General features: G+C 41.4%; 1 protein-coding gene across 5 annotated transcripts in view; it reads left to right on the top strand.

Moving 5' to 3' along the window:
• Window positions 1-12,607, top strand: part of PCSK5 (proprotein convertase subtilisin/kexin type 5) — a 448,916-nt gene that overhangs the window by 32,880 nt on the left and 403,429 nt on the right. For all 5 annotated transcript variants that reach the window (XM_058565628.1, XM_058565627.1, XM_058565629.1 and 2 more), the window contains exon 2: window positions 5,124-5,228. In XM_058565628.1, the coding sequence (XP_058421611.1) occupies window positions 5,124-5,228 (105 nt within the window). The remainder of the gene's footprint in view (window positions 1-5,123; window positions 5,229-12,607) is intronic.

The following is a 12,607-nucleotide window of genomic DNA, read 5'->3' as shown; positions in this document are numbered from 1 at the left end:
AGAGCTGGTACTTCAGTTAAGGTAGAATTAAACCATTTTTGCTGAAATTGACCTTAATTTGATAGTTCCGTGATACTCATACAGGAGATTTTGAATCACATATAGCTCTAATATATGCAGTTTTAGCAATTCAAGGATTCTGATTTTCATATCATTCATTCAGCAATCTTTTCTGAGAACCTACTATGTGTCAGGCCATGTACTAGGAACTGGGAAAAAAATGGTGAGCAAAACAGATATGTCCCTGTCTCATTGGAACATTGGGCATACAGTTGGGGACACAGACATTATGCAAATAATGGTACTAATCAAAGTGTAACTACAAGTATATATTCTTATGGTTCTGTGAGATGATATAACGAAGGAATCTGACCTGGTCTGGGGAGTTTTGAAGACTTCCTGCTTGAGGTGATACGTAAAGGATGAGGAAGAGGAAGCCAAGTGGAGAGGGTAGAGGTGGGGAGGGTGCTGCAGGTAGAGGAAACAGCAAGCACGACACAGTCAAGGAGCTGATGGAAGGCCGGCGTGGCTGGAGTCCAGAGAATTGAGAGCAGGTGTGATGTGAGGGGAGGCAAGAGAGGGAGGCTGAGCCAGATCCTACAGGCCCTGTAGGCCAGAGTAAGATAATGGTCTTTATTCAGTGAGTTAGGTAAAGCATATAGAACAGTTCTTGGCACAGCATAAATGTTGATATGATGTTATTATTTTGATTTACTTTTTAAACTATATTATTAAATAGTATTAAATGTTAACTCTTACTATTTATTTTAAGTGCAAAGGGAAACAACTAAAGGATTTAGGCAGGGATATGACATATGACATGGCCAAATTGGCATTTTTTTGCCTTATTCTGGCTATTGTATAGAAAACAGAGTTGAGAGAGGAGGATGCAAATGGCTGAGAAGACCAGAAGCAAGTATAGTTCGTGATCTAACGGGATGGCAGGGCAGACACAGTGGGTCATCCAGTAGCCTGTGGCTCATTGGTGCCTACAGCCCATTACTCAAGAGGTACGTAACTCTGAGGATCTCTAAGTTGTGCAAGATTGTATAAATCTGTGCATAGCTACTTTTTCAGAAGTTCTCACCTATCCAGTTTTGGATATTCAAAGGAGCCTACTACTGAATCCACTAGTTGGTCTACTTTGGGAAGCATTCAGTATAGACTATTAAATAGCTTGTAGAATCAATCAGGAGGGTCAAGCTTTCAGAAATGGCCCCCAACACCATACCACAGAATGGGCCTTGGCAGGAGCTGCTGCTTCTGCCTCAACCAGGAAGCTGGGAATGAGGAAGCTACCCTATCTTGCCTCTGTAGCTCTTCTACTATGGCTTACCAAGCTACCAACAAAATAGGATGTGTAAATGGATGCCCAGAAAGCTAGCAACTAGACACTAAGACCTCTGCCACAACTACCACTAAACACGTAAACATCTCCAAGATCATGCCTCATGGTGTTGTAGTCCACCTTTGATTGTTAGAACTTTAATCACATTCAGAACCCTGGTTGCATAGAGTTTAGCTTTTAGCTCTGCAGTGTGGGAAGACTCACCAGAGCAATGTTGGAATGCTTCTTTTGAGCCCATTCATAGGATGTACCATGAAACGTAAGTTAATCCTGATGAAATGTAACTAAGTTCATTCAACAAGGATTTACATTTACCACCCCACAATACTAGCTGTGTGTGTTTGGGCACTCGCAGAGCTTCAATAGCTTCGTTTATCCAATTGGTGGTAATTTATCTTCCAAGGTTCTTGGGGGAATGAAATTAAATATGATAACGTGCAGAAGAGCAGCAAGATGCTAGGCACGTGGTAGGCAGTCAGTAAGTGAGCTATTAGTCAGTCAGTGAACACCATCCCACAACTCTATAGAGGAAATGGAACCCTTAAAGGATGGAGATAAAGTCAGGCTTACTGCTTTAGAGATTTAACGGCCTGAGTAGATGTGGCCCTTGTATAGTCACATGGACTTCTGGGAGCATATTTGCCTCTGGAAAAGTAGGTGGGAGTTGTATGTGTGCTATTTCATTTATTTGCTTGTATTGTTTCTTTAATTTTTGATTAAAAAATAATGTATGCATGTAAACAATGAAAAAGAAAGTCCCTCTTTTCAGTTTCTTGAGTATCTTCCTGAAATATCCTGTGCATATAAGCATAAATGTAATATAGATTTTTCCTTTTTTCTCCTACAAAAATTGTCATATTATGTACGTATTTTGCACCTTTATTTATTTTACTCATTACCTTAGAGAACAATCCATTTTAGTTCCTATGGAACTAATCATCTATTGATGGTAGCTAGTTGTTTGCATTCTTTTGTTTTTACAAAATTGGCTCTAACATCCACTCTTGTACATAAGTGACTATGTCTGTAGAATAAATGTTTATAATCTTATTGATATCACCAGTAAAAGAGGTGATACCAGGGCAGACCAAGAGGAATCCTGACCAAGGGATAAAGGTGAGAGATTAATTGTAGGATAGGAGGTGAGAGAAGGTAGGACTTAAATTTAGAATGGAAACTAATAACCTTCTGACGCTTACTATGTACCAGAAGTGTCAGATAGACTTGACCAGGCAGTGTACCTGTTGCTACATTCACTCCTTAAAACCACACTAACTCATTGTTAAGGAACGAAATTCAACTGAGTAAATTTTAAAGGTCTTATTGGCTTTATTCAATGATTCATGAATTGGGCAGCATCCAATCTAGCAGACAGAAAGGAGTTCCAAGGATCCGTACAAAAGGAAAGACTTTCATAGGCAGAAGGGAGCGGAAACAAGGAAATTATAGTAGACAGAAAAGTGGGTTGGTTAGTGCAAGGTCAGTCTCCTTTAGGGGATGGCAGGGGTCTTTCAGGCAGATTACCTAACTAGTGCTGATTAGGTGATTCCTGGTTGACTTATTTAAGATTCCATTTCTGGGAGAGCGAAAACTGTAATTAAGTTGGGTCTTGGTTTGGTGACGTGGGGCTTAGCATAAGTAACTCCATTTTGAACCTGTCGTCTTATTTTTAACACCATAAACAGTATTATTCCTCATTTGACTCTTAACACTCAGTCTGTCCACTATACTTCCCATGTCCTTCTTATTTTACAGTTGAAGAAACCAGGCCCCAAAAGAGGTTAAGTGATGTATCTAGAGCAAGTTAAGTCAGGACAAGGGTTCCATTTTCCAGCTTCTTGCATGCTACGTTAGGCCAGATTTCCAATCTGTACCAATGAGGCCACAAAGGATCTGAATATATCTTCAGGGTGTATTTCATCCACAGTTTGATTTTAATAGTTGAGTTGAATTCAGTCATGTCCTATAATCCATGAGGTTCCATTATAGTTGAGTGGACATGATCTTAAACACACTGGCATATCACATTGGTGATAGGTTCTCTGTAAAGTTCTTCCTCAGAGAGTCTATGTTCTTTTCCACAAGAACTACTATATTTACCCAAAGAGCACTCTTGACAAGAGCTACGTGAGGTGAAAGCTCTAAGCTTCTTGGGATTTTAAGATTTTCTTATGAAGGATTACTCAGTCTTCTCTGAATTCTACCCGAAGTCCTCTGGAATCTTAAAATTGGCTTGTATATCTCTCCTTGAAACCCTCTTGGAGACTGGGGCTGGCACCTCTGCCCTCTTCCTCATTGTTTGCTGCTGCTTTGGAGTCCAGGATCACTGAGATTAGAGGTTAAAACTGGGATTTCCTCGTCCTTATTCCCCACATGTTTTCAGAGTCCAGATCTCTTCTCTGTAGATCTGGGCAGTTTCCACTTGAATCACAAATGTGAGATGTCAGGCTTTCAGATTTAATGATGATAAGAGGAGATAAGATTCAATTAGAGGAGATGACTCTTAAATGGCACAGAAATTGGGTTGATCATCCTTATTGGAAAGGTAGGATGATGATTGAGAATGCCATATAAAGAAGGGAATAAGAAGTAAACTTTTTATCTGGAAAAATTAAGCTGGGCCAATGATTTTTTTTTTTAATGAAGAAAGCCCGACTTTTGAGTTGTCCCAGTTGGAAAACATCCTGATGATGGTCATTCTTGTAGGGCAGCACTGTGGTGGTGTGGAGAAATAGCTATTGAATGTATTTACCCAAAGCAAGGAAAGTGACAATGTCACAGAATGGAATTTGAGAGCATAGTCATCTTAGAAATTAACTAGCCCAACATCCAATTTTATAGAAAAGAAAACTGAGGCATGGTAAGTATATGTGATTTAGCCAAGAAGACACTTCTGGTGAGTGTCAGCTGGAACTAGAGCCAAGCTCTCCTGTCTTCATTTATTGTATGGCTCAATTTCCTTTATTTAACCCACGTTTTATACTCTGTTGAGAGAATATGATTGTTTGGGATTTTATTAGTTTGTTTTCCTAAAGTGGACAGGAACTTGTTTTCAAAACTATCCTAAACAGACCTATTTTTAACTAAAGAAAGGGATATATCAATGAGAAGACTAAATTCGTTAAAGAAATGGTTAAGAAAGTGGATTGAACTATTTTTACTTAGGAAGCTTAGCAGATAGGTAGGATGTTGTGATCTTTTGTTCTAGAAATTGCTATTCCACTTTGATTTTGCAATAAAAATGAATAAGGGCTATGTATTTATTCTGTCTGCTGAAGTCAGGAAACAAACTAAGCCGTGTTTTCTTTGTGAATGATCAACTGCTTAGGACTTGTTTCAAATTAATGATATAAATAATCTAACAAGGTCCTTCATTGTGCTGTTCTTGGAGCAAACAAAATGCAATGTGCTTTTATAACCAGGTAGCTGTTTGATTTTTCTTTCTCTTTCTCACATTTGGATATAGATTGATATAGAATTACTTAAAATGCTGCATATAAATTAAACATTAAAAGGAAGCTATGGAGAGGCTAAGCTGCCCCATTATAATCTTTAGTTCCGCGGTCACTGCCTCAAGGACACTCTGTTTCCTATCACATGTCCTTCTTGTGAAAAGTGATCACCAAGGTTCAAGTGACATTTAAGCATAGCAGCCAGTGCATAATTTATGGACCTTTTTTTGTTTTGTGTTCTTATTTTAATGAAAAACAGGAAAACAGAAGACTTTTCATACATTAACTCTCTTTCTTTTGTTCTTTCCCTCCTGTCTTTGCAGATCGGGGCCCTGAAGGACTACTACCACTTCTACCATAGCAGGACGATTAAAAGGTCAGTTCTCTCAAGCAGAGGAACCCACAGTTTCATTTCAATGGAACCAAAGGTAAGAAGAACCAGTTGGGTGGGGACCAAGAGGCAAAGCTTCTGCATTTTTTATTGGTAATGTCACACTAGGAATTGGTGACCAGTATGAAGGCTCAGATTTCAAGAGCTGTCATCCTATCCTTTGGTCCAGTGTCTTTGCTGCCTTTTCTGACAGAAATAGACAATGGCTTGATTTTTGCTGAAGTGCCATTATCATCTCAGTTGTATAACAGCCCAAGGGTTGTATCATAAGTAGGGCTTGTCATGGAGAAATGAGGAGCGCGTGTGTGGGGAGATAGAGATTAATTCAGAAATATTGAAGTATTAAGAATAATACTATGGGGCCGGCCCCGTGGCTTAGTGGTTAAGTGCGTGTGCTCTGCTACTGGCGGCCCGGGTTGCAATCTGGAAGCGTACCGACAGACTGCTTGTCCGGCCATGCTGAAGTGGCGTCCCACATACAGCAACTAGAAGGATGTACAACTATGACATACAACTATCTACTAGGCCTTTGGGGAGAAAAAACGGGGGAAAAAAAAAAAAAGGAGGAGGATTGGCAATAAATGTTAGCTCAGGGCTGGTGTTCCTCAGCAAAAAGAAGAGGATTGGCATGGATGTTAGCCCAGGGCTGATCTTCCTCACAAAAAGAAAAAGAATAATACTATACCATGTACCTATTTGCATACAGATCTGAGATTCTATCCGAGCTCTATAGAGGGGTCTGTTCCAGAACCCTTAGGTCACACCTCAGGTCACCAGGAATCCTGGCATTTTAGCTGGCATCGATAGAACCATGTCATTAGCAGCCCAAGGACTAGACCATGTATAGGGCAGGAAGGATACTGAGCACAGACGGGATAGAATCCGGCTTCTCCTCTTGGGGGCTCATCAGGTATCTTTCTTGCATGGTGTCTTGACTCCAAGTCCTTTTAAGTTGCACAGACAACGTAGCCCTAGGAGTACCTAGAAGGGGATGTGATATGTCCAGGTTCTCCCACAACATTTTAGAGAGGTGGGACAGCTTTAAACTGGGAGATAGGAAACTGGAGGGTGTTAGGGACCAACAAACTAATAACTGGCCATTAAAACTCTGAGGGTGAGTAAATGTCTGTCCCTAGAGGCAGGGACTGACTGACAGAGAACTACTTGGCCTCCCAGATGAGTTAAGTAAAAAAGAAGAGGGGGCAGCTGTACCAACCTGCCCCAGTTTCTCTGTAGGCTCGCTGTGTTTTATTTATTGATGAGGGTTTTTTTTTTGCGATTATGATTTTGGTTTGCTCTGTGAGCTCATTTTCAAATAAATTGGTCAACAAGTCCCTACCAGTGAGCAGCAATCTCACCTAGAGATTCTTCGAAAATTGTATTCTTTGTTAAAGCAAAAAGGTCCCTATTTGAATTAATATGCAAATTGGCTTTGCAATTTGGAGTCCTGCCCTCTGTTATGTGCCATGGTTCGCCTTGTTTAATTTTTTTCTGGAATATTATCACACAGTACTCATGATTGTGAAATTGTATCTTGGTGGTTAGAAAAAGCACATTTCTTGTAGGTCCCAATTTTCTGAGGGTTATAGGAATATCCCCTAATATATTCTGGTGACCTGTGGATCGTATTTTTTTTCCTCCTCATCTCTATTCATAATTGAATGTTTCTGGAAAATCAGTCTGTTGGCATGTTCTTGAATTAGCTAAGTTTTTGAAGCAAAGTCACGTTTTTCATCTGTTAAACAACTTTGCCAAGCTTTCTTGAACTTTGGTAATTAAAATGATTCCAGTTTCAGACCTCATGTGCATAGTCAATGTGAATTTGAAAAACCAAGTACTAGCTAGTTTAGGAGGTAAGAACAGAATGTAATGAAGCATTGTTTTCGTGATGAAGGATTTACCGAAATAGGGAGCTTTTTCAATCTTTAACGTTGTCTTGGGGAATCTTGTTCTTCATTTCTTCTTATCTCAGTGCATCGAATAGCTTATGCAGGATCCAGGATCTTGGATGCTGGAAGACATTGTACCTGGAATGTATGTCCTTCTTCACCCAGTCCAGAGGAGCAGGGCCACTTCAAGCCAGCTCTAGGGTACATGCCCTTCTTCTGTATAACAAGAATCCCAGGATAGACCCATATCTTCCTCTTCATTCTGATGCCTCCTGCCTGTGATTCCCATCCAGCTGTTTATACAGGGTAGCCACAACTTGGCAGATGGAGTACCACGGATTGGGGTGTGCCCACAATTTCTTTCAAATATTTCTTAAAGTTCATTCATTCATTCATTGGCCATTTCTTGAGCCTCTAGTGTATGCCAGGCCCTGTGTTAGGCTCTGGGATTTGGAGATATAGTGGTTCCCTGGGGGAGCTCGCTGCAGGGTCTCCTACAGTAGCTTTCAGGGAAACCCAGGACATTACAATGCTTCTCAGTGTTGGGATGGGGGAGCAGAGGAGATGGAGGTCACCACATTCTTCCTCCTTCTCCAGCTCCCTCCTCAATAAGTGCAGGCCCACTTAGGTTATTTTTCCTTTTTAATTAAAAAAAAACTTTTTACTTACAGAGAAGTTGCAAAAAATGTTATAAAGAATTCCTATTATGCTTTGCAGATTCCCCGAATGTTAATGTTTACGTTTTACATCTTACCATACTTACTTGATCATATGCTCTCTCTTCTATTGATACACATGCACACACACACGTATATGTATGGATAGATATATATGTATATAAGTTTTTTTGTGAAAATTTGGGAGCAAATTACAGACATGATGTCCGTTTAGCTCTGAATATTTCATTGTATATTTACTAAAACCAAGGACATTGTGCTACATAACCAGAAGTACAACGGTTAACATTCTGATAAAAGTCTGGATATCAACATTGATTCAATAATATTAGCAGGTTTTATTCAAATTTTGGCCATTGTCTCTTTTCTGGGCCAGGATCACACTTAGTCGTCATGTTTCACAAGTCCTCTTGGTAGACTTTGTCATACTTCCTTCCGTTTTCTTTCCTTTTTTTTTTTCTTTCATGAGCTAGAACTTTTTGAAGATTACAGGCCAGTTATTTTGTAGAATATCTAATCTCATGATTAGATTCAGGTTTGGCAAGAACACCAGAGAAGTGCTCTGTTCTTCTCGGCGCATCAGATCAGGAGGCACACAATGTTGATTTGTTTCATTACACATGGTTTTAACTTGGGTCAGTTGGTTAAGGTGGTGTCTGCCAATTCTATTTACTTTAAAATGACTATTTTCCCCTTCCTAATTAATAGTGTTTTGTGGGTAGATACGTTGAGATGTATGTATGTAAATTTCTATGGGATGACTATTTTTGACTCCTGGCAGACCTCACTGGGAGTGTAAAGCTAGTGTCGATGTGATTGGCAGGTCTCCTTTGGGTGTGTGTACGGGGGACGATTTATGTGACAGAGTGGAGGCACATTTGTGATTTTGGGTGATGGGACCATGTGAAATGGTTTGGTGGAAAACATTGGCTATGTATAAAGTTATTTATTTATTTTTTTGTGAGGAGGACTAACCCTGAGCTAACATCTGATGCCAATCCTCCCCTTTTTTCTTGAGGAAGATGGGTCCTGAGTTAACAACCGTGGCCATCTTCCTCCACTTTATATGGGACGCCGCCACAGCATGGCTTAACAAGCAATACATCGGTGCACGCTGGGGATCCGAACCTGCGAACCCCAGGCCGGCGCAGCAGAGCGCGTGCACTTAACAGCTTGTGCCACCAGGCCGGCCCCTGTAAAGTTATTTTTGATCACCATTTTATCAAGAAAGGGAAAACACATGGGTGAACTGCAGAGAATACACACACTAAACAGATCCTGGCTTTTCCTTGCTGTAGTAAATTGCACCGGCTCTTTTTTTCTCCTGCTTTTGTTTTTACTTAGAGGGTTCTAAGAAGGAAATGCGACAGTAGCAACATTGTAAGAACAACCCTCCTGGTGCTAAAAAAAAAAAGAAAAATGCTGTGGTCAGTTGGGGCACATGAGCCTGGAGAACAAGAATAGCCTGGTTCCCATATGTTAACATTATGTTATGACTAGCTTTTTATTTATTTTTTATTTTTTTGTGAGGAAGATCGGCCCTGAGCTAACATCTGCCAATCCTCCTCGTTTTTGCTGAGGAAGACTGGCCCTGGGCTAACATCCATGCCCGTCTTCCTCCACTTTATATGGGATGCTGCCACAGCATGACTTGACAAGCTGTGCCTCGGTGTGCGCCCGAGATCCGAACCGGCAACTGTCGAACCCCGGGCCGCCGCAGTGGAGCGCACGCACTTAACCGCTTGCGCCACTGGGCCGGCCCCTGATTAGCTTTTTAAATGACAGAGATTCACAGCCTTCCACCATAGCATCACTAGGACAGGAATAACGCAGTTTTGCAGGAAGTGTTGGTACAATATTACAGCAGTCGGACCAGTGGGTCTTCCGATATTCTCATCCATATCTTTGACCAACTTTTCTCCAAGAGACTTAAGCTCAATTTCAGAAACAACAGTCTTGAGTTAACGTTCTTAGAAGCCTCCTGTTAATCTGTTTAGAAATCTCCGCCAGTCTGTGGCATTTTGTCAAGGAGGGTTTTGTCTATAGGAGCGCTTTGGAATAGAAGTTCTTGATAGCTCTTTAGCTGCCCATGCAGACATGAGTGGGGCAGAGGAGATCATTTTCTTTCATTTTTCCTCCTTCTTACCCAGAACAGAAAACCAGAATCTCAAACTTTCCTATTAGAGTAGGCTTTTAAAAATAAAAAAAACATAAACTACCATTAAGTCATGCACCCCTGTCCTATCCATGTGTAGTTAATATACAAGCAGCTTTCTCTGCACATTAGATTTTACCTTGAAGGTTCTGGCCTTTCAACCTCTAGTCTTTTCCAATCCTTTTTCTGTCTTCAGATCTCCTTACAGGTCAGTTTTTATCCACATCTAGAATTGACTCACCCCTTGCTATGGGGTCAGGGATGGGCACCTCTCCTGTCTTGTTTGTTCTTAAAGTTCATCTTCAGTCAACCTGCCTCGTCACATGGATATGTACGGCTGTGTATCTCAGTTATGGAAAAACTATTGATATGATATTACTTATTGCAGAATCATTGGCTCCTTAGAATTAGACCTATCTCTTTGCTAGCCAGTGCTGGCATACCCTCCATCCAACTCCTAAGAGGAATTTTTTCAGACCTGTTAAGCATGCCTGATGACACAGAGTTCAGGACTGGAGAAGGCAAACATTTCTATGATTGAAGATTTAACTTGTTGAGTTATAATCTGCTTGCCTGTAACTTCTACCCATTGGATCTGTGGATCTACTTTTGCTTTCCAGGCTTATACATAACAGCTCTTTCAATGTTTGAAGCCCCTCACTTATTCTCCTGAAGCAGCATTGTCCCCTTGTAAATGTGGCTCAGGATTAAGTGCGAGGCTTTAGCTCCCAGAGATATGCCCACTTGTTGCATTTATACATAAGCCATTTCCTCTGACGGGAATGTTAATGCAGAGCGTTTGAGCATTGTGCAATGATAACTACAGGGGTGTAGGAGAAGGACGGAAGGGAGAAAGGCAGTGATTGGAGGTAGTTAGCAAGATCAGTGGAAATCAGACCTGTGAAAGAAGAAAGGTAAATTCAAGTTCCTGACCAGTCCAGGGTGGAGCCTAGTCATGCCCAGGATTTGATTTTCAGATGACCGGAGTTGTTCTTTTTGCCTCAAGAGTAAAGTACATATGATGGAGTAAGTAAGGGTACAGGAGCACCTACTGTACATCATGGCTGTGTTCCCAAAAAGTTATACACACCCACTCCTTATCAGTGAAGTCCCATTTCTCCATGGATTCACTTTATAATTTCAGAATTATTTTATTTTCACTGCTGATTGATCTGTAATTGATCCATGGAGACAACCAGCACATTAGTTATCTCTTTTTCTAGTTATCTCTTTTTTTTAACTCTGAGACAAACGACCTGGGAGTTGTTTACATACACCTGATCTACCGGGGGACCTTTAGTGGTAAAGAACCCTTATTTAGTTAGAAATATATGCTCAGAGGTGTCTGAGTTCGATCTTACCTGGCTCCCACGCATGAACTGTAGCCATGCCTTTTTCCTGATAAGGTTCCATTTGGCTGGGTGCAGCTTCAAAATTCATTTCACGTTGAGTTCAAGTGCTTCCTGTTGGGGCCACTGCTCCATTTCCTCTCACTGCACCTGCCCTCATTCCGGCTAGTGCCCCTGTGGACTGTTTTCTTTGGCAGGTTAATTTTCTGCTCTTAGGTTTTAAAGGTGATGATAACTTCATGGTTTGACTTTCTTCTGAGAAGTGCAGTTTTATAACATCCCGGGGTTGGTGCTCATCCAGCCATGTGGGATGATCCTGGGTGTGTTGAGGTGGAATGAGACAGGCTGTGTTCTCTTGGGCGGGTACCTGAGGCTCTGTGTTGTTGCTTAGTGTATGTCATAACCATGATCATTGCACGTTTGCCCCTCAGCATCTCGCCAGGGAATGAAAGTATATACCACATATCTTGAGAATGCCCTGAATTCTTCTGGAAGCAGCGTGGGCTTGGATCTGTTGATGAGCAGAGAGGACATGGACACGGCGGTCAAGAGGCCTGTTGGGAGCCTCTCTCACTGCAGGCTGCCTTCTTTACCACCTTTTCGCCAGCTATGAGATGCGACCATCACAGCAAATTCCTCTCTTTGCCTTTTGATAGCATTTCTGTCTTAAAAACCTCGCTAGAATGCGTATACTCCTGGGAGAAGCATTTCAGCCTTGAGTTTGCAACCTTTGATACATTTATGGTGGCAGAATGACTAGGAGTGTGGGAGAGACTGGAGGAGGTATGTGGGTACAGATTCCACCATGTTCTCCACATGCCCTTCCTTTCTGTTTTATTTCTAAGCATCCCAGATATCTGGATGGTCAGAAACCAGACAGTCAGATTGTCCACTGCTGGGATGTTTGATGGGAAAGTTTGGGTCATAGCCTAAATCCCTTATAGACAGGAGTGAATTAAAAAAAAAAATTCTCAGGGCCTTTGGAAAGGTCGCCAAATCTTTATTAGAGAGCACTTGGCAGTACTTTCTTTTGAAAGGTTATAAACTCACATGCCTGCAGTGGGAGTGCAGATAACAAGAATGAGCGAGATGGGCCAGATATCAAATAATTGGGCATAGAGCACAGCGTGGAACTCTCGCTGTGTGTAAGGGAGCAGCTGCTACTCGGCTGCAGCCAGTTGTCATCGTGTTGGCAAGCTGGCTCAGAGTTGTCAATTCCAGAGAACAGGAGAGTCTGGATTTGTATATAACGTTTCCTGACTTTAAATGTTGGCATACTTCAAAAGTCTTAAAATATTTGTGTGGGTTCAAGAAGATGCATCTGAGGGGCAGCCCCAGTGTGTAAC

The sequence above is a fragment of the Diceros bicornis genome, chromosome 22, assembly GCF_020826845.1.
Source record: "Diceros bicornis minor isolate mBicDic1 chromosome 22, mDicBic1.mat.cur, whole genome shotgun sequence".
Classification (NCBI taxonomy): Eukaryota; Metazoa; Chordata; class Mammalia; order Perissodactyla; family Rhinocerotidae; genus Diceros; species Diceros bicornis.
This window is presented reverse-complemented; position numbering and strand designations above follow the sequence as displayed.